The sequence below is a fragment of the Copadichromis virginalis genome, linkage group LG11 (genome assembly GCF_057382275.1).
Source record: "Copadichromis virginalis isolate Kocher_CV1m ecotype Utaka linkage group LG11, C_Virginalis_male_GT1.1, whole genome shotgun sequence".
Taxonomy (NCBI): Eukaryota; Metazoa; Chordata; class Actinopteri; order Cichliformes; family Cichlidae; genus Copadichromis; species Copadichromis virginalis.
This window is the reverse complement of record NC_140628.1, coordinates 9,477,743-9,503,074: the sequence shown is the minus strand read 5'-3', so window position 1 is coordinate 9,503,074 and position 25,332 is coordinate 9,477,743. Positions and strand designations below refer to the sequence as shown.

The window sequence follows — 25,332 nt, the reverse complement described above, 5'->3', positions numbered from 1 at the left end:
GCGATAAAGCTGTGGGGGTTTTTTTAGATTTCCGTCCAGTCATGCCTGCTCCACAAAGCTTTGGGACAGTATTAATATATAAAAGTGGCCTTGTCCTTTAGTTTGTTCCTAGAGTTTTATCTTTTTACTTTTTGGATTTGTTGTATATTTCAGTCCTAGCTGATAGACAATTTTGTTGTTTAAAATTTTTTATATTTCTGTTTGTTGAATGTTCACTGTTTCCTGAATCAGCAAACCCTGCTGTATTGATTTTTTTAACTGTGAATTTTGAATTAAAACTAACATAAAAAGTCTTGTTTATACAAGGAGGAACGAGAAATGCGCATTTCCACTGTGGTATCGCAAGAAATTAGTGGTTATATAAATATATGAGTATGCATAATAGTTATTATTCATAGATACCTACATCCTAAGTTCCTGTTATTCATCTGAAAGAAACAGAATGAGTGTGTTGTTACAATGGTAATGCCAGGAGAGGCAGTAGTGGTTCTGTGTTACATTAATGTGTAAGGAAGTGGAAGAAGAGTGTGTCCTGTAGGAGGCAGTAGAAAATGGATACTCCTGTTCTGTATATGCACTGAAAAGAAGGTTCAGTGAACCAGTTGCAACGATACTTCATTGTAAGTCTCAGTTATTGTATTTTTATTTTTTGAAGATGCAACATCCACCAAGAGGAGCAGCGTCTGAACCACCCAGGTTGATCATGAAGACTCCAGCCTGTCCAGAAATTCTAAGCACCAGCTGTCTGTTGAATTTTAAGAGTTTAGTAAAGTAAAAAGAAAAGACTGTAGAGGTTAAAATGAGCTGATTAAACAAGTGGCAGTGCTTGGTGCAGCGTCGATGGGAGCTCAGTTACTCTGATAAGTAGCTCCCAAAGATGAGGCTGATCAGCTGCAGATGCGTGTGATTATGCCCCAGGCACGGCTGGACTCGACCAGACAGGTTTCAGCTGGGAGATATGGAACACGTTATGACTCTTAGCAGGCAATTTCAACCCAACCGTCACAGAATTAATCACAGTGTCAATGCAGAACGGCCCATTGAAGCGAGGAGCCAGCTTCTTTGACTCCGTGTTAGCAGTGGATAACCAGGCTTTCTGAGCTGGAGCGAAGGGTGGAGCAGCAATCCTGTAGCGGTCGGCCATTGTTTTGTTTTGCTCCCCGGTCTGGAGGATGGCTGCTCAAGTGGCTCTCCACATACACCAGCAGCGACGGACATGGTGCTGGGTGAAAGGAACCTCGTGAGAGATGGAAAGAAGAGGAGGTTGATAGGCCCGTGGCTGAGGATGTCATCGAGTTGTGTGCGTACTCCACCCACGCCAGTTGAGAGCCCCACTGGGACTGATTTGAGGACAACACACGGAGCATCGCCTCCAGCTCCTGATTGGTCCTTTCAGTCTGTCTGTTTGTATGAGGGTGAAATCCGGAGGAAAGACTTGGGCTCCCAATACCGAGCAGAACTCCTTCCACACCCGCAACGAGAACTGTGGACCCCTGTCACACACAATGTCTTTGGGATGCCATGTAGGCGGAACACGTGGCTGGTCAACAGCTTCGCATTCTCCAAGGCAGTGGGCAGCATTTGAGAAGCAATCAACAGTGGTGAGAATGACAGAATTACCTGAAGATGGTGGCAGTCCAGTTATTAAATCCAGTGCGATGTGTGACCAGGGCTTCCAGGGAACATGTAGTGGTCTGAGGAGACCAGCTGGCGGGGAGTTGGACACCTTTTTCTGTGCACAGTTGGGACAAGCAGACACAAACTCCTGGACGTCTCGAGCCAGAGATGGCCACCAGAAGAAGTGTTGTATAAGTGGGCAGGTGCGGTTCTTACCAAGGTGACAGGAGAACTTTGTGGAGTGGGCCCACTGGATCACTTGGCCAAGAACTGCAGCGGGGCGGACCCGTGCCTGGATCGGGTTTCCCCCTTTGAGTGTTTCGTTTTTGTTTGTTTTTTAAAAAGTCTATTTATAATATTTTAACTTCAAAATTACAGAAAATAACACCAAAGGAAACAAAATTCAAAAACGATAACAGAAGAAAAAAGAAAACAAAGAAAACAAAAACAATTTATTTATTTTTTTTTTTTAAACAAAGAAGATTATGATGAATCCCCATTTAAGATGGCTTCGATGAAGACAAAAACATCTACAAAACTCCATCGCTGCCTTTAAAATTGGGGCATAGCCTCAAGAAGATTGCAGTTATTTTTGAGCACAAAGCAAAATGTTAGATTTGGACAACAAGGAATTTCTTAAGAATCTGGACAGAAGCAGAGGTCTTTATGAGATGAAATGGGATGTGTGTGTCTCATCCCATCCTCTACAGACTCTAAAAGAGAGAAGCATACATGTGCATCTTGATAAGTACAGAAAAGGAATACCAAAACAAAATTAACAATGATCCCAATAAGAAGAACCGGTCAAAGCTGGCCAATTTGACTCTTTGTGAAGTAATCCTGTTTAACCACAGGAGAGACGGTAAGGTATCAAAAATGCCAATGACTGCATTCAGTCTATGTGACACTTTGGGAGTTTATTTGGATTTGGCAAGTAGGATTTTCAGTTTGAGCAAAAACATTTTGAGCACATTCATATAAGAGGAAAAAGGAATAGGAAAGGTCCTATCCTTTTAATGCCTGGGACGCTTTCCTCAATGGAAGCCTTGGTTGCACGTTGGCAGGCCTGTGGTGTGCCTGATAAAAATCCCTTTTTCTTCTCCAGACCTGAAGGGGAGACCCACTTAAGAGGATCGGGTCCCACCAGACAGATTACAAGGGAATGTGGAGCCAAGCATCGAGAGACACTGTCCTCAACCAAGTTGAGAAGGCATGTATCCACACTGTCTACAGTCCTAACCCTGAAAGATAATGTGATGGACATTCTTGCAAATTTTCTAGGCCATAATATCTGGGTCCACAGACAGTATTATAGGTTGCCTAAAGGAACCGGCTTTATCAAGTTGGCCTAAAGTCAACAAAAGTGCTGATTGCTCTAGAACAGGGGTCCCCAATCCCAGTCCACGAGGGCCCGTGTCCCTGCAGGTTTTAGATGTGTCCTTGAGCCATCACAGCTGATTTAAGTGGATAAATTACCTTCTCAACATGTCTTGAAGTTCTCCAGAGGCCTGGTAGTGAACTAATCATGTGATTCAGGTGTGTTGACTCAGGGTGAGATCTAAAACCTGCAGGGACACCGACCTTCGTGGACTGGGATTGGGGACCCCTGCTCTAGAAGAAGGCTGCCCGCTTGTCAGACTTCAATGGAATGAGCTTGGATCAAATCCAGATTGATCTCAGTTTTCTTTGTTTCAGAGTAAATGTCTTGTACTATGAAGTTTGCTTTTTGTTATATCACTGCTTTGCAGAGGAAGTGCAGGAGATGTGGAAAGACTCCTCTTTATATTCCTCAGCATCAGGTATGTTATATTTGTAACTAACATGGATTAAATGACTACAACAAAACTAAAACATCTGGATTGCCCCATGTACTTTTTGAAAGCACTGTTTTAGCTGCTGTTAGATGTCATTATTGAAACTTGGTGAATAAACTCATACAATGTGAGAATATAATCAAATTGTTTACCACGGGGAAAAACACTTCAGACTAACATCAGTTGACATAATGTAAAGCTTATATTGAGCCGTTGTTGGAGGGAAAAGTGCCACGTGTCTAATCTGCTGGTAATTGCGACAATATTGTGAATAAAGGAGCATGTTTACCAGTGTTTTTGTATGTTAGAGCCTTAAATTTCAGTTTAGAGGATGAGGCTTAAGGTGAGGAGCAAGACAATGGGATGAAGTGTTCAAATAGAATTCTATTGGGTTCATTGTAATCATACTCCAGTATGTAGTAGTATGATTTGCTCCATTACGTGACGACTGCTGTGCAGACTATGGATTCAGTTACAAGAAAATGATGGCTGCGCTTGATATTTTGTACAGTGTGATAAAGTTGAGTTGTGCCATCCATCTGTACGTACAGTCAGTGCTTTTCACACAATATGGTATTAAGGATGAATGGGCACAGAGTGCAACCATATACAGTTTTGTAGACGACTTTTCCTTTCACCCCTCATGTCTTGTTGCTTTCCTCACTACTTTGTAAATAAACAGCGTGTAATGACAAGCGATTGTTGTCTGTGGCTGTTTGGGTCTTGGGGGCAGCAAGTGCCTCATTCATGCTAGGACCTGGCCCCTAGACGGGTTGTAACAATCAGTGATTGGCTGAGGATTGTAACCTCGTCCCAGTACAAGATTTTCAGGTAGAGTAAGAATGGAATTCAGATTCCAAATTCCATATTCCCACCAATGTATGAAATTGGAAGGGGATACTTTCCTTGGAATTCTTCGAACCTCAATCATAAAGTCAATGGGAGAGATTCCAAAAACATGGTATAAACCCTTACCGCAATCCCGGTGTCATCTGGTGTGTCTGTCCATCCCTGGACCATCCCTGTAATTTCTGTCTCTATCACTTGAAATGCTGTGGTCTCCATCACATTTATTCAATCAATGGCTTACACAATACTCAGATATAGATTTCTTTTGTTTTACAGTAAATACACAACATGAGACGACAACATACAGTCATTTGTGTTTCACAACGTGTGCAGAATCTCAGAAACACATACCAGATGTGGTGGCCATGGCTACAATGATGAAATCGCCCAAATGTAAACACAAATCTCTGAACACAGCTACAGAAGATGGCAATCACTTCACACCAGCACACATGGAATGACACAGTAAATACGTTTAGCTCTCCAGTACATTTTCCTTAATTGATTTCACGTTGAGAAAAAGCTAATTATCAGCGTGCCTTTAAAAGAAAAACTGTAAACAAAAACATTTCAAAAGTTGTTGTTTTTTTTTTTTGACTTGGTTGTAAAAGTGGTTGAAGCCTTTTCACCACAAGGAATGAACATGCAGCTCTGTCATTCAAGCAGCTGACGAGGGAGGGGAGAGAGAGAGTGGGAGGAGGCGGAGGTTTGACCGATGAAGAAAAAACATAACTTAATAGACACTCAGAAAGACAAACGATCAGTTAAAGTGTTAAACTTTGAAATCCAGCAGGTTGCAGTCGATTTTGTAGTAGACGTAAGGATAATATTCCTGCTGGCTCAGGTTCAGGCCTGGGATGTCCATTGCAGACTGGAGAGAAAACACAAGAAGCAGGATATTAGTGGGCGTGAGCAGCCAATGCAATATCTGTGTGTGTGTGTCATATAATGAAACTTTACACCAAATCCAATTTGCCCTCACAATCCAAATGCTTGGGAAAAAAATACATGGAATGGAACCGACACAGCTACACCAAATGTGCTACTTACCTGTTCCGAGGTTTGACCAAATGAAACTTTAGATTTTAAATATTTAAGAAGAATTTTTTTTATTTTTTTTTATTCTTTTCCACTGTCACATTATAAATGCATTACACAAACAGAAACAATGCTGCACAACTTAACCTATATCCCATCTGCAGTAACCAGCTCCTGCCATGAGAGGGAGCAGCTGTTATAACCTGACACAAGGATGGATGGAGAGATTGCAGCATCTACTTTCCCTTCCTACTCAGTGTTGAGGATTATTGAAGCACTCACATCAATGATAGCTGCTGCACTGCTGTCCAGATGTTTGTAAAGGTCATTGAGCACCTCCCTCAGCTTCTTCATGGTCTTCTTGTTTGGCTGCAGGAGCATGGCTTGAAAATTCACAGGCAACCCATATCTGCAAACCAGAACATGTTCAACTCCACTTTCAGACTTAAAATGTTTAAACTACAAGTCATCAGTGGGGAAAAAACAAGGCAAGCAGTGTCAGGTTTTAGCTTTTATTTTTCTCTTTGTAATAGTTGGTTTTGTTGGCACTGCGATGTTTATTCAAGAGGCCTACCTTAAAACAGATTCCACAAAGACTCGTAGTGCTTTAATGTGAATCCATGCAATGAAGGCTTCACTAAAGTTCACTTTCAGCCACCGGACAAGTGGACCCTACAGAGATGAACAACAGTAACCATCAGTTTTATGTGTCAGAGTCATGAATCTTAAATTCATTCACAGTAAGTGCTTCAAAATATCTGTTTTTTTTTAATGAAAGTGCTTTATAAAAGTCCTGCTGACAGATCCTCTTTCTCTCCTAAACAGCTGTGTTCTGTAGCCACTGACAAACTTTCTTTGGGTGCGTGTGCACTCAGCACTTTCTGACCCCTGCTGGCTGCACAATAACTGAATTTCTGTGAACTGCTTCAGCCTTTAATTGGTTGTTTGTGATGCAAGCACACACTCAAGTTTTCTTCCACAGAACACAGTGGGGGGAAATCCACACAGTTATCAGGCTTAACAAAAAGAAAAAGATTGTATATGCATACAATAATATTGATCAATCCAGCGAAAACAAGTATAAACAATACAAATACAAATTAGTGTGATATTTGGTAGAATCTTATCAGTCTACCACACACAGAGCATCCAAACCTTTTTCTTAACCACATGGACGACAGTAAATTAAACAGAATAGCACAGTAGGCTAATAATTCAACATATAAGTACTACATTTATGTGAACAGCACCTCATGGGCTAGAACATCCCAAACCATTTGGGTCTTTTGACTTTTCTATTACTTCCACAGCAAACACAAAATAGAACAAATACATGACATTAGAGGAAAAAAAACTATAGAACTTACAAACTGCTTCTTCTTATCTGTGGAGAGCCGTGTCATCTCTTCTTTATCTGCCTTCATCTCCTCTTCATTGTACTGAAAGTCTCTTACCGTGAACCTATGAACATCGTGAAGAGGACACAAAAACCAGTTTCATTTAACGAGAAAGTGATTTTTATGTGTAGAGACACCAGCTTATATCCTTCACATATTTAAATGTCTGAAGATCAGTTGTGAGAACATAATGTAAGACACATCTACATACGTAAGAAAATCACTTAGATATGTGACACGTATATAATTTATATACACAGAGCTGTTTATATTCACTGGGAAGAATGGTGGTTATAATAACACAATGCCATCACTTACTTGTTCTCTCTAGCTTTGTGTTTGAAGTCATCAATAGCTTTCCTGAACAGAGTGACACTGAACAGCCCACTGTCACTGTCTTCAAATAGCAGACTAGAAGAAAGGTCAGGTACTATTTTAGTGATATAATAATAGGAAGTTCATAATGTAAATTAATCGCATACTAAGTCTCTAAATACTTGTGGTCAGAAATATGAACAAAAATAAATTAAATTGTCACAAAGAGCAACTTAAACAATAGATGCTTGATAAGGGCATTAACAAAATATCTGTCTCATGGATGACATGACTTACTGTGAAGACCGTGGGACCACCATCTCAGCAAGCGTTTCATATGCTTTCTGCCAGTCAGAGTATCCCGTCCTGAACAAACAAAACAGCGCAGAACTCATTAATGCTCATATTCCTTCTCATTCAATACAAAATCAATCAGGACATAGCTGTGTTTACTTGGGGCTGACTCACTTTGGTACGACAACCAGCAAAGTGATGAGGTACTCTGAATCAAGTACAAAATCATCCTTCTTGACAATGTCAGCCAGGCTCCTGGTCAACAGGCTCCCCCTGTTGGCACACAATAGCATTACAACAACACAGACTCGTATGAGGGTCCTGCTGTTGATAAAAGCTTTTTGGAGTCAGAGTATACAGACAAGGTCAAGGTAAAGCATAATGAGGTAGAGGAAAATAAAGGAAGCGAACGGTCATCCTAAAGGATGTTCCAGGTCGGCACTGCAGCCTTCATGTAATGTTACAGGTGCACTTTTGTCCATGTGAGTAACTTACGCATTCTTCCTTTCTAAGTTCTGCAAGTTTCCCTTTAGGTTATTATACGCTGATGCTCTGGTCTTCAAGTCATTGTCAATCTGAGTTACTTGCTGTAAAAAAAAAAAAAAAAACATGGCAAAAAATATTAATGACAGACAAAGTAAAATACAACAAAAGACCACAGAATAAAATAACTGCAGTGAGGGACCTGGATTAAATGAGTGAGAAGATATTATTAAACTCTGCAGCTACTCATGAGTATATAAAATTAAAAAAAATAAATAAAACAATACATACACTACCAGTCAGAAGTTTGGACATACCTGCTCATTTACTATTTTTTTCTTTATTTTTTACTACTTTTTATATTTTAGATACTCACCGAAGACATCAAATATATGCAAGCAAGATATGTGGAATTATGTAGCAAAGAAAAATTGATAAATAACTCTAAATATGTTTTATATTTTAGATTCCTCAAACCAGCCACTCTGTGCTTTGATGACAGCGCTGCAAACCCTTGGCCTCTCAGTGAGCGTCATGATGTAATCACCTGAAATAGTTTTCACATCACAGTTGTGTCTTGTCAGGGTCAATTTGTGGAATTTCTTGTCTTCTTAATGGGATTGGGTGACACACTTGTGTTGTGCAGAGGTCAGGTTGGTACACAGCTGACAGCCCTATTTGGCAACTGCTGGAATTCATATTATGCCAAGAACCAATCAGCTAAGTAAAGAGAAATGACAGTCCATCATTACTTTAAGAACTGAAAGTCAGTCAGTCTGGAAAACTGCAAAAACTTTGAATGTGTCCCCAAGTGCAGTTGCCAAAACCATCAAGAACCACGATATAACTGGCTCATATGAAGACCAAAGGAAGACCAAGAGTCACCTCTGCTGCTAAGGATAAATTAATCCGAGTCACCAGCCTCAGAAACCGCAAGTTAACAGCACCTCAGATTAGAGCCCAGATAAATGCCAGAGGTCCAGTAGCAGACACATCTCTACATCAACTGTACAGAGAAGACGAATCAGGCCTTTATGGCCAAATAGAAACGACTACTGAGGAAAACCAATAAGCAGAAGGGATTTGTTTGAGCCAAGAAACACAAGGAATGGACATTAGACCAGTGGATATCTGTGCTTTGGCCTGATGAGTCCAAATTTCAGATCTGTGGTTCCACCTGCCGTGCCTTTGTACTATGCAGAAAAGGTCTCTACATGCATGGTTCCCACCAACGGTGTGATGGTCAGGGGGTGCTTTGCTGGTGACACTGTTGGGGGATATGTGACCCTAAACACATCTCCAGGCGGTGCAAGGGCTGTTTGACCAAAAAGGAGAGTGATGGAGTGCTGCGCCAGATGGCCTGGCCTCCAGAGTCAGCTGACCTAAACCCAATCAAGATGGTTTGGGATGAGATGGACCGCAGAGTGAAGGCAAAAGGGCCAACAAGTGCTCAGCATCTCTGAGAACTCCTTCAAGACTGTTGGAAAATGATTTCAGGTGACGACCTCATGAAGCTCATCGAGAGAATGCCAAGAGTGTGCAAAGCAATAATCAAAGCAAAGGGTGGCTATTTTGAAGAATCTAAAATAAAAAAACATATTTTGAGTTATTTCACACTTTTTTTGTTTACTACATAATTCCATATGTTATTATTTATACGTTTGATGCCTTCAGTGAGAATCTACAATGTAAATAGTCATGAAAATAAAGAAAAAACATTAAATGAGAAGGTGTGTCCAAACTTTTGACTGGTAGTGTAAGTAAGTAAGTAAGTGTAAGTGACAGACCTACCTTTGAGATGATTTCAGAGATGTTTTTAAGGGACTGTTTTATGGGATATTTTGCCATATCCCATTGAAATCTTGTAATGTAGGTGACAAGATCAACTAAAGGGAAAGAAAACAAAAGCTGTAAAAGCAACACTATTACCTGCTTATTATCTCACGGCAGCCTAAAGTTAATATCATTATTCTGCAGCTAACCATTCTTTGCATTACCCCAATTAAAAATACAGTTATATTTTCCTCTTTTTTTTTTACATAATACGAACAGAGAGTGTTGTAACCATCAGCGTACCTCCATTAGCCAGTAGGTTCTCCTGCACTTTGTCCCGGCTGTCCTCCAACACATCAGCCATGTACTGAGCCACCTTCTTCACCACACTGTGAACACCCAGGAGAGAGCAAAAATGCCATCTCAACACAAACTGCATGCACTAAGCATCACATGACCCCCAGGAACTGATTTCCCCCAACCAGATTTAACACAAACTGACGCACACATCAAAGGGTTTCACATATTCGTGTAAAGATAATCTCCTGACAAGGTCATTTATAAAACAGCAGACTTTCAGTCCTCAAGATTTTTAACCACGCTGTTCCATGGCTCATCAGAGCAGCCATGAAGCCATGGAAACACCAAGAGCCAAGTCACATTTGATGGCTAAAAGTTCCTAAGAAAGTACATCAGCCACTAATGTTCAACTTTTACCCATCTATTTTGCAATGTTATTATAATATCAAGTGTCAAAAATCAACTTAACGTTTTAACTGAAAGAAATTAAGAATTTAGCAGTTTCTTTTTCAGATATGGCGTGCAGAAACATCAAAAAGGAACTGGGTTAAAGAGAGGCTGTAGGCAAACAAGTGAAACGGTGTTGCAAGGTTGGCCTTTCCCACAGTCAGCAGAGGAAGCATATCAGAGCTCAGGCACTAAGAGCTGTGTGTGAGCTTTGGATGTCAATGTTTCCAAAAGACTAGAGATTACAGTCGAACATACTCATGAGAGTGAAGTCATCTGCTATAAATATGACTACAGAAGGAGCTGCGGGTGTATCACCCAACTGTAAATTGCCAAGTTTAGACTGCAGGGCCCACTAGCCTCAGGTCCCTGTGAAATTCCTCATTGTTACAAAGTAGAGGAAAGATTACAGAGTGGCAGAGGACTGGGAATGCAGGTTTTGTGTTCAACTCTCATTAATAGGTCAATAGTAAGAGCCATTATAAACAGAAAATAACTTTTTAATGAGAAAAATAATGTTCGGTACAAATCAGAAATTAACAGGTTGCATACCCTTCAACAAAGGAATCTAATTTGGCCAGTTCATCCGACAGCCCGACCAAGACATCCAGTGTCCCAACCTGTTTTTGGACACAAAAACAAAAATTAAACATGTTTTGAGTTATCAGTGCTGAGATTTGGGTCTTTTTCAGCAGTGTCAGCAGGGTTGTGTTTAAACAGGGACGTCTGGGGTTCAGTCTGCCTACAGTGACATCCAGGGGGCCCCTGTGCGCTTTGGACGGCGCCTCTTTGTCCAGAGGCGTTCGTGCATTGCTAACAGCAGCAGTGGGACATTAGAACCCCGCGTAGCACCAAGGTCAGCGGGGTTACTTCACCTTCTGCACGGAGAGTGACCAATTCAGAAAAGCAGAGCTGCTCTGTGGATGAAACACTCCTCTACCCGCTGCTTCAACATGAAGGCAACAGATCTGTGTACAGGCTGCTTCCGATACACAGAATCGGTTTATTCTTGACAGTGGATGCAGAAGGTGAGTGATTTTGATTGTTAAACGATTGTTAAATGACTTTTTGAAATGAATGGGGTAAATCATTATGAATTACTACAGTGTAACAGCTCTGCGCTGCAGCACTGGAGGGAACAGCAGGACAGCGTGGCAAGCACAGGGTTTATACACTGTCCTGAAAAGTGTATAAACCCATACTAACCTTAAGGTCTGGGATGTTGAACTTGTGGTTGGTGGAGAGGTTGTTGGTACGCGTGGTGGCTGCCATCATTTTGTCCCATGTTTGCTGGCAGGTCTTATCTCCTGGTGCAGAGATCAACCAAAACTCTGTCATGTTTCCAGCACTGGTGCAGCTCGAGAAAGCTAGAAAGGAAATCCAGACTTAGACTAGTGCTTTCTCTAATATTATTAGCCTCAGCATTTAGTTAAACAACACTGTCTGTCTGATTACAAGTAAAAGACTGTTTGCTTACAGGGACACCGTTCCCCACTAAACAAGTGATGCTACACTAGCAACAATTCATTCAATTCATTCAAGACAACTACATGTTGACGTTTCGCTTTCACCAACAGTCCATATCTTCACTCCCCGACTACTAACTAACGTTACAATACCGTAAATAAAAAAAATAAGCAATATGTTACATAAACCGCAGCTGGCAAAACAAAAACATGGTTAAGGTCAAGCAGCATCCAGCTGGGATTAGCTATCGTTAGCCATTTCGCTAGCTTTGTTATTAACGGCAACAACTCAGGTACTTTTTGATATCGTTTTAGCTGTTCACTCACCGGGGTATTAAAACGTTACAGTTGTTAGTGAAAATAAAGGTGTTTATAGTGTTTCTATAGCTTGACAGCGTTCATAGTTGCCATTCAGTACAGTTCGTGAGCTCCTGACAGCAGTACCAGTCAGCTGATCTGCAAGAGGAACCGGAAGGCCTCTCACACACGCTGCGGAGACCCACCAACGACCCCAGCTGGCGGTGAGCGAGTACTGCAGCCTGGCTCAGCTTGAACCCACAAAAACCCTGACTGGTGGTGGTGCTCAGGCTCAAAAACGCTTGAGTTATGTGGATAGTTTAGACTATAATCCGGATAAAAGAGAGTGTGTTTAGCTAGGCCACATTCTGAAATAAAACACCAAGATTGTTTGACACTTATGTAACAGCAAACAAAATTAATGTAAGTTTTGATGAGAAAAAATATAATTGTTTTAATGGATTTTCAACAGATTTCCTTAATTATAAACCCCAAATCTCAGACTTGATCCTGGGTCAACATTCCAAACTCATTATTACCCTATTAGACAAGAAGGCAGACAATGTTGGATGCCAAGTCAGCAGCATTTGAGCCTTTAGAGTAACTAAATTTAGGAAAGCTGGGTCAGGTTTCCTGACTTTGGGTGTCTCCTGTACAGAATACTGAGGAAAACGCCCCCCAAAGGGACATGTTTATAGTTCAGTGGGTCTGGGGTTCATTGTTTTGGGACACAATGCTTGGTCTGCCTGGAGCCAACCCTCAACATCAAACGACAGGGTTGAGTTTGCCCATAGCTGGCTAGAGGCCAGTCTCCCTGGATGTTATCAGGGGACACACACACCACAATCAGCCAGTCTGCAGAAGGCCAGCTACTGCTTAGATTCAGCTGCATGATCTCTGGAGGTTCAGAAACAGAGGCAAGTGATAAAGTATAGAAGCATAAAACTCCTGTAACAAGCGTGTTGCTCTCCCCTTGCCCTCCTTCAGCTTCTTTAGAAAATGCTAATAATAAAAACCATGTTAACAGTACAGGCCACACAAGTGTGTCGTAGAACTACACGTGAAGGATGAAGGTCTCTCTCTAAATGCTTTGTGTACTGTACATTCCACATCACCTGTTTCGGCTTGGTCCAAAGTAACTGATGCTTACAGGTGTGCTTGTACCATGTAGCCTTTTAACATGCACACACCAAACTCAGTGCATTTACATAAGCAGCTTTTCTAGTGTCATTCATGGGAACTACCTGATGATTTGGTTTCCCCAGAAACAATGCACTTCAAAAGTATTCCAGTCATTTTAGAGTTCTGTAACAATGATAAATAATTTTTGTGCAATCTATCTTTGCAAGAAGGGAAATGAGGGTGAAATGTGCATCATTTTTTTGGGCGTTGTTATTGTTTAGTCGTTATGGTATCGCGTTGTATCTCTCCACCTCTTTGATACTATTGTTATACATGACATGTCCTGGGAAAGCCCAGTGATAAAGACTATTCCCATTTCATGGCATATCACAGAAATATGGAGCCATTTTTCCAGTTTATTTTTGGGTGCATTAACATTTCTCAAGTATCTATTAGTCTTCATAAGACTACCGTGGGTCCTCTTGGTGCTATGTGAGACCTAAGGCTGTGGTGTTTATGAAAAAAGGAGTATCAGGGTGTTTATTAATCTGATATTGCTGCTTTAAGTCTTCTAAAGATATACCTGTTGAATATTTGCTATATTCCTGCAGTCAGCTGCTTTATATTTCCCTGCTTAACATTCAGGTCAGTGTGAGGAGAAGTTTGTTTGGAGTTCTCTTTTTACTTAGCAACATTCTTTGGCAAAAAAAAAAGAGGGGAAACCACTCGGGAGAGACTTAACAAGTGCCTGTTGCATACGACTAATGTATGGTGTTTTTAAACAACTATTCATGTCCACCAAAATGGTAAATTTATGACTTGTCATTGTGATTATACAAGCATAACAGACAACACTCACTCACATGGTGCAAAAAAAGAAGAAGAAAAGGCTTAAATACCATAAATGTACTGACATAATATAAATGCAATATTTAAACTCATTTACTGACAGGTATTTGAAAGCTGTCAGCTATATAAGACTGGGAGTTAATATTGCACAGCCTCACTGAAGATGAGTTATTTATATGCTATGTGTATATATATATATGTATATATGGGGGTTGTAATTGTGTGGAGCTGAGCACTAGAAAAGTGTATTTTACATGAGTCATTTTACATATTGTAAAATGCACATGGCTTGTTATGGAAAATTAATAGATAATGTGTATATTCTCTTAACAAATTCAAATTGTTTACGAATATTCATTAAACAAATACCCATAACAACTTCTTCTGTTTGAAAAATGAAGGGAATCAATATTGTTGGCTGTATGTAATTGTCTGACCTTTTGATTCTTGGAACATGTTGTTTATTCCTTTTTTTTTGCCTGCCTTGGTCACTCAGGGGTGATTCAGGGTCTTTCTATATCGGTCCATTGATGTAATCTGTTTGCAATGTTTGCAAATAAGAATTCCTGCTGCACAATGCAGCCACTAGAGTATTTGCCCTCACAGTGGGTGGTACACATGTCTCCCTGTCGCATACCCAACGGCAGCGATGGCTATTATGATCCAAACAATGGAAATCAAACATTGTGCGTTACTGGAAGCCACTTTAGATGCTATGTGTGATTAGCCTTATATATACATAACTCGTGTAGTGTTAGAGAGAACAGGCACAAAACACGGAACAACTTTTTTGTGTCGCAGTACATCGCCTCCGCAGCCTTTACAATGGACTCCACGAAATAGGTTTATTAGTGAAACAGGCACTGCTATTGTTTATTTTTTCCCTGAGGAGCACTCAACTCTCATCTAACACTCTGAGGAATTTTATAGATATGTGGAAGAAAAAAATCCCAACAACAACAAGACATCATGAACTGCTGTGAAATAAGAAAAATATGATGTGGGTCAGCCAGGGTGCTGGGGATTTAAGGGATAATGCTTTGTAATTGGTAAACAGGGTTTTCATACAAGAACAGTAGTCCTAGGTCACAAATTCCTGGATCCTAAACTTCACAGCAGGTATGGAGAACTTGTGTCTGTATGTCACTCTGTAAAAATGAAGTGAAAATTAAACTATGAGGGTCACAGACTGAAGAGATGCTGCAGAAAATGGGCTTTTACTGTAGAAGACAGACATTAGTGGATTGCATTTGAAAATTATTTTCCTATACTTGTTTTTATTTTTTCTGAACATAGTTGAAAATCAATTGTATTTTTATAACCTATTTGTATTATTTTAGAAATGGCAAACATAATCCCAAAGCCTTGAAATGCTGATACTGTGCAGTAAAACACTTTATATTTGAATGATAAAGGGGTATTTTCTCCTATGTTTAATGTAAGCACAGAGTCCAAACAGCCCCAGAAAAAAGATTTCCCCTTCAGCTAACAGTTGCCGAGCTTTTCTTTGCACCCTCCCCCTTCAGCTCTGAGGAGGGAGACATGCAAATTTATCTCCTGGAGGGGGTAAAAACTGCCTCATACCAAGCGTTTTCAGAGTCAGGCACAACTTCACAACTTCACAACAACAAAGGCAAAAGGAAGGGAAAGTATAGTCTGAGCTTGAACTTTAGGACAAAATGCATGTTTCCATCTAGCCATTGCGTCTAGGGCTTATGTCTGCGAGTGCTGACTGAGACTAGAGAAAATAAGGAGGACTGTGCCACCTTTGTTGGACAATATTTTGTCCTTATCACTGAACCATGGGGGATCCAGTGAAGACATAACACAGGTAATTTTTGGGAAATTACCTATTTACCACGGAGCATAGGTTTTATAGCTATTCTGTTATAAATATAGTCTAAGATCAACAAAGTTGTGGGGTTTATTGTTTTGTTTTTGTTTTTCCAGTTGGTTAGAATGTCTTCAAATTGTGTGCACAAAATATTGCAGCATAGAAAAAAATAATCTTTTTTTAACTGTTATTATTGTGGCTGTTGCAGGTCAGTAATGATTTTTTTTAAATTATGTTAATAAATGCTCCACATCTTCCTATGCGAGCTCTAATATCGCGTTGCGTGAGGGTTTGACAGCTCCGAGCAAGTGTTTGTCAAGTTCACCATACTTCAGTTGAGCCAAACCGGAAAATGTTAATAAAAGCTGTAATTCTTGTTTAATTTCACTCTGACGGTTTCTCCGTTACTCAAAACGAATATGTCGGTTAATGTGGGTTTTATTTTGACATTTTAAACCGGATGTGTCAGCATTAATATGACGCTTCTGTCTGTGGGTCGGTCTTGCCGTTCGCCCTCCGCTGCTGTCGTCTGCTCGGTTGTAACAAATGGTCCGCTATAGGTGCCATCGAGAAAACGTCGAACGACAATAACTTGAACTACTCCATGGCAAATATCGTTTTCTCTTCTAGTCTCCCCACCACTCTTTAAAAATTCCGCCTAAAAAGAAAAAGCGTTCTGTCCCCTCTTTTGGGTTTTCAGCGGACGTAAGTAACGTTAGCTAACCGCGCTGTTAGCTTCCTATGAGTGTTAGCATGTTATTAGCTAAATGCACTGAGTAACGTGTCATTGTCTAGCTAAATACTAAATAAAACACACTAGCTATAACGTTGTTGTCAGTAGCATTCTTAAAAAAAAACTTTGTTTTTATAAAACATGTTGGTACTAGGAATCCATCGTATATTACTGCGTAAGGAATACATCGTATATTACTGTGTAACTACCGCGGACACTAATGCTAATGTGCTCCATGAATTGAAAGCAAGCTGTTACAGTAACAAGAAATTTGACTCTGAAGTAATTGGTAATGAATGTTAAGTTGTAGTTAAACGTGGTTATAAGGGGCAGCATGATAAATAACACGGGGCAAGAGTGTTGTTGTAGCCATTGCTAATTAATTTATTCAAACCTGCTAATCTGGCCATCATTGCATCAGTTCCGGTGGTTGGTTCAGAGTAACTCAGACTAACAATTCACACATTAAAAACCACCTTAAAAAACACATATTAAGTACAGCATGTAAATACTGTTTTCTGTATCAGTGCTTTATGCGGGTATTCGTTAACTCGAGCTTACAATTCGTCTTTGTCAAATGGCGAAAAATATGGAAATCAGGGAATGCCTTTCTATTCTGGATTATCGTGCTAATGTGTGTAGTCATAACCCAAAGATCCATTTGGAGCCAGGAAAAAACCCAGTTTCCTCTACAGATTTACAGATTTGATTGTACTTTGGAGTACCACTGGAACATGTGTTAGCAGGGGAAACAATTGATTGATCATTGACTGAATCTGCTGTGCCTCACGTCCTCATCTGCCCCTTTGCAGGTGTACAACAACTACCCAGAGGATCTAGGGGCAGCTCTATACCGAGAGCCATTTGACTTCAACGCCGAGCCACCTTGGGATCCTAGCTGATAGTGGAGGAGTTCATCCCAGGACTCATCCATGTGAGTAAACTAGCTGGGGAATTTATGTATCCACTTTAATTGGAGGGCTGAGAAAAATCTCATAGCAAAAACGTTGAATGTGTGGTACAGTATTTGTGTTTGCATGGTGAAGAATTATTGCAGTTCTACGGTAACTGTCATGTCCTGACAAAAGGAGTAAACATTCAGCATGTCCCAGATCACTCAGTTATTTTAGATCTACTGTTTCAGATCTATTTTCAGCACTTGTATTAAAATAACAGGACACTGTTCAGGACTGCTTTTATCTGCACTGGCTTTGCTGTTAGATTTGTTTTCAGGAACAGAGAGAAATAATCTGAGCTATAACCCAACTAATATGCATGTATTTTCCTTGAGATTAAAGCTGGGTTGCATTGTATATTGTATGTTTTGTGAAGATAGAACAAGTGACCCAGTTAAGCATTTTCTAAGTTACATAAGGTCTTGGTTTATTTTCAAAGAGATATTAGTGTTCAGCCTTGTTCCATTGTGTTTTTAACCAGTGTTTGAGCAGTGATTTTATTTAAATTTTTTAAATGTATTTATTTTTTACTGTACACCACAGCAGTCATTGTTGGCATATTGCTAGTCTCCCCATGTAACCTTTCTACATCTGGTCTGGTCCAAACTACCATGACTGGTTGAAGTACTGTGCAACAGTACTGAAAGTAAAGTTGTGGCACAGATGCCGCCAGTATTGTACCTTTGTTAATGCCATCAAACGGAACATTTTCGGGTCACCGGCTCAGGGATTAATGGCGATTGTAAGGGGTAATTGATGATAAAGTAAATGAACCCTGTGCCCCAGACTATGTGTTTTCACAGCGGCTTTTAGGAAGAATAGGCCTCTTCCACAAAGCTATCCCATAACGCAGAACCTGTTCTCTGCTCTGATTGGATGCCCGTTGAGTTGAAAATGACTTCAGTTCAGGATTTCAAAAGAGGCGTTTAGGTTTCAGCAGCAGAGAACATCATGGAATATGCATTATCCAAAAGTGATTTTTGGTGCTGAACTTGGTGCTTTATGTTGGCTTTTCTCTTTTCCTTGTACAGTTTGTTGCATAAGTCTAGGACCCCAGGGGCTCGAGAGGGAGCGAGCAAGACCACTTCGCACTAGCCACATTCTTTATGCCTGTTGGATTTGAAGAAAACGGTTGAGAGGATGAAAGGAATCGCTGATGAACCGCAGTATTCTGTTGACCTGCTGGAAGGAGGCATGGCCCTCTGTGATGTTATTGACAATCACATTTATGAGCAAACACTGGTATGGGCTTCATCTTTAATAATATGTACTATTTCTTAATGTTTTAATATTGTCTCAAAACCAACAATTGTATTATAATGCATTGTTAACTAAAGGTTGTTAATTGACATACAGGCACACTTTTGTTTATGCTTGTATTGTAGATTAATGGATATACAATCTTAATGTGTTTTCTGACTCTTCCACACCTGTTTGTTTCCCTCTTCTCCAGTCTGAGAAAAATGCATTCTTTGTAGCAGATCTGGGAGTCATAATGAGGCAGCATGTTCGCTGGCGGACCCACATGTCCCAGATCAGACCATACTATGCTGTCAGGTGCAATAGCAGCCCAGCTGTGATTGAAGTCCTTGCTTCCCTTGGCACTGGGTTCATATGCACCAACAAGGTACTCTTTGACAGTGTGTGTTTTTGTCATTAGGGCTTTTCTCTGCTAAATATAAAAGCACATTTAGCACTAGTGTTGATCATCAAGCTGACCCGTGTTTCATAAGGCTGAGGCCCTGGTACGAATTCACCCCAAGGCTATTTAATGTGTGTCTTTCCAAGATCTTTAAATATTTTTAAAAGCACCACCAAGTGGTCACCACATGTCAATGCCCACCTTGTAAACATTATTTAATAAATATTTGTCTCTAATGCATCTGCCTGATGGGCATTGCAAGATAGATACAGGAGATCTATTACACTTATTTCAAATTCTATTTTCTTTCTTCTAGAGCAGCTTTGGCTGATTCAAAGTTGAAAATAATCCTTATTTATCTTATATTTGGCTTTGGTGCGGCCCCACTGTTAAGCCGCCGTCTGGCAATGGATTGATAAAGGATTGGCTCCCTACCCCTTACAAATGGAAGGTTGGGACAGCAGGTGGATTAGATTTCTATGCTTACAGCCAGAGCAATGATCCTGAGATGATCATTTAAAGGATATCCTATGAAGAGTAGAAAAAAACTGCTTAGAGACTGACCTTCTAGCTCACAGTTCTTTGTACATACACTGAAATTTTCAAACTAAGTGTAATATAAGCAAAAGATGACAAAAAAGCATAATAGGTTCCCTTTAATGGAATATTGCTTTGTCTGTGTATCTTTGTAATTCAGTCTGAACTGGAATTGGTGCAGAGCCATGGTATTCCCTCTGAAGATATCATCTACAGTGGTGTTTGCAAACAAGTTTCCCAGATTAAATATGCTGCTAAAAATGGCATTGACCTCCTGGTGTGTGATAATGAAGCAGAGCTGCGCAAGATTTCTCGCTGCCACCCCAATGCCAAGTAAGTTTTTGATAAGCATCAGTCCAAGTGCCAGTGAATATGTTAAACAACTGACCATGTTATCAGTCCATAGTAATTATCTGTTGGTTACACTATCGACCGTCATTCTGATAAGAAATCTACCTGCAAAACTGTTTGGTTCTGTGTAGTTTACTGCTCTGGTTTTATATCATAGATTAATCTGGATCGATTGTTTCCCCAAAACAGTAACCAAGTTATCTATTTCCTCTGTGATAATTTAGGCTGCTGCTACAGGTGTCAACGGAAGCGTCAAACCCGGACGATGACATGAGCATGACATTTGGCTGCTCACTCAAGGACTGCAGACATCTGCTGGAGAGTGCTAAGGAGCTGGGTGTGCAGGTAGCTGGGGTCAGGTAAGGACTACAGGAAGGACATGAAGAGAAATGCAAATCCAGGTTTTGTACTTAGACCACTGCAAGGATGGCACAGTTCTCCTGAACAAATTATTTAGTCAGTTTGTCTGCAAATGAAATTTAAACGTTAAGTTGCCAGTTTGATCACCGACTACCTCTTCTACTCCTCAGGTCTCACATTTCCAACTCCTGTGACGATGACCAGGTGTATGTTCATGCCATCTCCGATGCCCGTTGTGTCTTTGATATGGGGGTATGTGGTGTTAAATGATGCATTTTATTTGCAGTCAGCTCTATGACTGTTATTTGCATTTCTGTTGAATACAATTTTATGTTTTGGATGCTCCATAAACACAAGGTACTTTGTATAGACCCAAGTTATTAACAATTTTCTGTCTGCTTCAGGAGGAAATTGGCTTCAGCATGAAAATCTTGGACATTGGAGGCGGATTCAGTGGCTCTGAGGCCCAACTGGAACTGGTCAGTGCATTTCTATCAGATACTGCCCATATGGAAAAGATATATATAAATCTTATAAAGTTTTTATCTGACTTGTATGAAAAGCATACAAGAATGAAAACACATACACTCAACAAAAATATAAACGCAACACCTTTGTTACTGCTCCTATTCCCCATGGGATGGACGTAGAGACCTAAAATTCATTCCAGATACACAATATAACCATCCCTCCCAAACAGTGGTCACAAATCAGTCCAAATGTGTGGTAGTGGGCACATCTGCTATATTGAGATAATCCATCCCACCTCACAGGTGTGCCACATCAGGATGCTGATCTGACATCATGAGTAGTGCACAGGTGTACCTCAGACTGCCCACAACAAAAGGCCACCCTGGAATGTGCAGTTTTTTGCGCTATTGGGGGTCTGGGGACCCAGAACCGGTCAGTATCTGGTGTGACCACCATTTGCCTCATGCAGTGCAACACATCGTCGCATGGAGTCTATCAGATTGTCAATTGTGGCCTGTGGAATGTTGGTCCACTCCACTTCAATGGCTGTGCGAGGTTGTTGGATATTCGTGGGAACTGGTAAACGCTGTTGTATACACTGGTCAAGCACATCCCGAACATGCTCAATGGGTGACATGTCCGGTGAGTATGCTGGCCATGCAAGAACTGGGACATTCTCAGCTGCCATCTGCCCTGAACAATGTGAACCATGATTCATCCGTGAAGCGCACACCTCTCCAACGTGCCAGACGCCATCGAATGTGAGCATTTGCCCACACAAGTCTGTTACGGCGACGAGCTGGAGTCAGGTCAAGACCCCGATGAGGACGACGGGCATGCAGTTGAGCGTCCCTGAGTTTCTGACAGTTTGTGCAGAAATTGTTTGGTTGTGCAAACCAATTGTTCCAGCAGCTGTCTGGGTGGCTGGTCTCAGACGATCTTGGAGGTGAACCTGCTGGATGTGGAGGTCCTGGGCTGGTGTGGTTACACGAGGTCTGCGGTTGTGAGGCCGGTTGGATGTGCTGCCATATTCTCTGAAACGCCTGTGGAGACGGCTTATGGTTGAGAAATGAACATTCAATGCACGGGCGACAGATCTGGTTGACATTCCTGCTGTCAGCATGCCAATTGCACGCTCCCTCATTGCTTGTGGCATCTGTGGCATTTTGCTGTGAGACAAAACTGCACATTCCAGGGTGGCCTTTTGTTGTGGGCAGTCTGAGGTACACCTGTGCACTACTCATGATGTCAGATCAGCATCCTGATGTGGCACACCTGTGAGGTGGGATGGATTATCTCAATATAGCAGATGTGCCCACTACCACACATTTGGACTGATTTGTGACCACTGTTTGGGAGGGATGGTTATATTGTGTATCTGGAATGAATTTTAGGTCTCTACGTCCATCCCATGGGGAATGGGAGCAGTAACAAAGGTGTTGCGTTTATATTTTTGTTGAGTGTATAAGATCCCTTGAAAAATTATATAATGAAACTTGTATGTTTTGTATACTTACTAAAAAAATATATGAAAGTAATGAGAAAGTGGCCACTTTCATGAGTAAATCAAATATCTTTTTACTATTTCTTTTCCATATGGGTGCTAAAGACAAGCTTTGTACATTGTAGCTGTAGTAAGCACTAGCTGAACAGTAAGATAAAAGTGTCTGTCTTAAATGTTGAGAATATTCTAATATAGATTCATGCTTTAGCTGCTCACTGTGAAGCTGGATTTAAACTACTTTTCAGAGGCATGTGGGGGGAAAAGGAAGGAATGTCTTAATGTTAATTGTAACGGCTTCTGTCATCTCTTTTGCAGATTAATAGTGCAGTCATGTCTATGGTGGACCTATACTTCCCTCCATCTTCAGGAGTTTCCATCATTGCTGAGCCTGGTAACTTCTTCGTGTCCTCTGCTTTCACACTAGCTGTCAATGTCATCTCCAAGGAGGTGGTGGCACGTGATCCCCAGGACCAGGATCATGGTTAGTGGCAAGATACTCACTTAGGAACGGTAATGATTGTTAAGGACATACTCTGTAAAAACTGCATTCCAGCTGTAACTCGAGCAGTACACAATGCATTTTCATGCAGAAACCAGTGTTGTACAGCATGAAATGTATTATTATACTGGGAATTAGCAGTGCAGCTATGAATCAAACAGTAAAATGTAATTCAGAAACTTTTCTGCCCTCTTCTGAACAGATCTGTCTCCCAATGAAGAGCCAGCGTTCCAGTACACTATGAACGAAGGAGTGTATGGATCGTTTGCCAGCAAACTCTCTGAAGGACTGATATCTGCCCCATCTGTTCACAAGGTGAGTCTCAAAGATTCTCAATGGATCAGTATACACTTACTAGACACTTTAATAGGTACACTTTGGCAGTACCAGGTTGGACTACTTTTATCTACAAAACTGTTGCATAGATTTAACAAGGTGCTTGAAACTTGTGCAAGACTTTTTGGGCCACACTGACAAGATCGCAGCAAGCAGTTTCTGTAGATCTGTTGGCTGCAAATTCATAATGCAAATCTGTTCCACCACAAAGGTCCTCTGTTGGATGGATGGATAGCGAGACGGACGCATCCATCCAGCCAGCCAACAAAGGACCTTTACCTAACAAAGGGCCAGTTGAATGTGTAACCACAACACACAATACTTTCTCTATACTTCTCAATGTGTATACGGACTATATTATTAAATTAGGAACAACATCTTAATCAGCTACTGCCCACACATATACACATTGTAAAATGACTAAAATAATTATTGCCTTATTAGCAGAACACTTCCCTGGATGTACCGGTGTTCAGCAGCAGCTTGTGGGGTCCCTCTGGAGATGATCTGGACCAGGTACTGGAGCACTGTCTTTTACCTGAGCTCAACATTGGAGATTGGCTCATGTTCACACATGCTGGCTCCTACAGTCTGGGTCAACCACTGTGCTCCCCCACTGACTCACCACCACCCCCTGTGTACTACGTCATCTCCTCTAGAGACTGGTAAGTTTGGCAGTGATGGAGAAAATCTTTTCTGTGCAAGAATGTGGAGGTTATGGTCCTTGATTCCTGTTTATTTTCATTCACCAGGTTTGAGATGCAGGACACTGGTGTTACCAACGAGGCTATGCTTAAGAACTTCTCCCTGGTCCCGTACTTCCTCAATTCCTGCCAAACAGAGGCTGCACTGTCGGTCCCAGCTTAGGAAACATCTGACTGGGACCAGAAGTCTTTTCACTTTTCTCACTTGTTTCTGCTGCTAGCTTCCTTTGGTTCACATTCCCCTGGGGTCAACTCTCCCAGTAGTGCTTGAAATTGCCTGGACCAGACCATATTCATATCGCAGACCCCAGTGCACTGCACTTCTGTGTGGTCAGCCCTGGAAACCCTAAGTAGGTGTTAATTAGTATGCAACAAAATGGATGAGTCCAGAAAAGACAGTTTGGGGACTCCTCTTGAACTACAGTTTACACCCCTACAGTAGACATATAATACTTTTAAATGATTATATTTGACAGATATTATTATTCATATCTCCTTTGCTGTTGTCAGTCTTGTATATTATGTGTATCCCTGATTGAAGCAGTGTATTTATAAAAAGAAACACTTCTGAGATTATATAGAAAGTTTTGCCAAAAGATTTGTATTTTGTATTTTAATTTGTTGTGTAGGTTTTTTTTGTGTGTGCACAAAGGCTAGAATCCATTATTACATTTAAAAAGTGGCATCTTCATATTAAATTGAGAGCTTGCAGCATATCTTTGCTGTACATACAAAATGTTTGGCGTCACCGTGGCGTCAGTTTCTGAAAATTATTTGAAAGCTAAAAGGTGAGTGTCCTTAAATAAGGTGGTGTTTGCGTCTTGCTTCCAAGACTGGCAGGTGAGTGCTCTGCTACCTGACAGCCAAGCAGGTTTTATTAGACAGCATGTGCTGCAGATGGAACACAGGAAGTGCTGGTGGATAATGAATCGACTTACACTGAAAATGACATTGTTTCTTTACAAAAAATGATTTAAAAGACTACTGCAAGTTCTTTTTCTACTCATATAGTTTGAAATATTCTTCCAACATCTGTGTTGATAGAATATAGCAGTATTTCCTGACACCAAGTATACTTGCATTGTGTGTATCATATCTGTGAAACTGTCATAAATCTGTCTTAAGGCATGATAAATTATCAGGCACTTGCCTGCTTTTAACGTGTAGCTGTGCTTGTCTAAATGAAGAGTAATAAACACCCCACTGAGTGGACTGTAAATCCCAGTGTGTGTGTCTTATCAGAAATGCACAAATGTTGTAAATTGTAACTTCCTCCAGCTGTATGCATAGATAGAATTGGTACCCCTCAGTTTCACAGCCTGATAATTTTATACAGTTATCATG

General features: G+C 40.8%; 2 protein-coding genes across 4 annotated transcripts; one reads left to right on the top strand and one right to left on the bottom strand.

Annotated features, from left to right (window-relative positions):
• Positions 1–4,481: 4,481 nt before the first annotated feature.
• LOC146698056 (V-type proton ATPase subunit C 1-A-like) lies at positions 4,482–12,307 on the bottom strand. The gene is made up of 13 exons (XM_085473016.1): positions 12,121–12,307; positions 11,534–11,694; positions 10,880–10,947; positions 9,884–9,969; positions 9,599–9,693; positions 7,820–7,911; positions 7,499–7,597; positions 7,328–7,396; positions 7,034–7,126; positions 6,686–6,779; positions 5,893–5,990; positions 5,601–5,727; positions 4,482–5,151 (listed from the first exon to the last, which is right to left on the bottom strand). Exons 2-13 carry the CDS (start codon positions 11,663–11,665, stop codon positions 5,053–5,055), a joined length of 1,152 nt encoding a protein of 383 aa, XP_085329142.1. The 5' UTR covers positions 11,666–11,694; positions 12,121–12,307; the 3' UTR covers positions 4,482–5,052.
• Positions 12,308–15,667: 3,360 nt separating this feature from the next.
• Positions 15,668–25,212, top strand: LOC146698055 (antizyme inhibitor 1-like). Of its 3 annotated transcripts, none has more exons than XM_085473011.1 (12): positions 15,668–15,892; positions 17,441–17,562; positions 18,616–18,826; positions 19,038–19,211; positions 19,924–20,096; positions 20,339–20,473; positions 20,645–20,726; positions 20,879–20,953; positions 22,765–22,930; positions 23,151–23,263; positions 23,729–23,949; positions 24,037–25,212. In XM_085473011.1, exons 3-12 carry the CDS (start codon positions 18,725–18,727, stop codon positions 24,149–24,151), a joined length of 1,356 nt encoding a protein of 451 aa, XP_085329137.1. In that variant the 5' UTR covers positions 15,668–15,892; positions 17,441–17,562; positions 18,616–18,724; the 3' UTR covers positions 24,152–25,212. The 3 variants fall into 3 exon arrangements, with proteins under 3 accessions (XP_085329137.1, XP_085329138.1, XP_085329136.1); XM_085473012.1 differs by lacking the exon at positions 15,668–15,892 and adding an exon at positions 16,323–16,600 and having other exon boundaries at positions 23,732–23,949; XM_085473010.1 differs by lacking the exon at positions 15,668–15,892 and adding an exon at positions 16,324–16,600.
• The last annotated feature ends 120 nt before the right edge of the window (positions 25,213–25,332 follow it).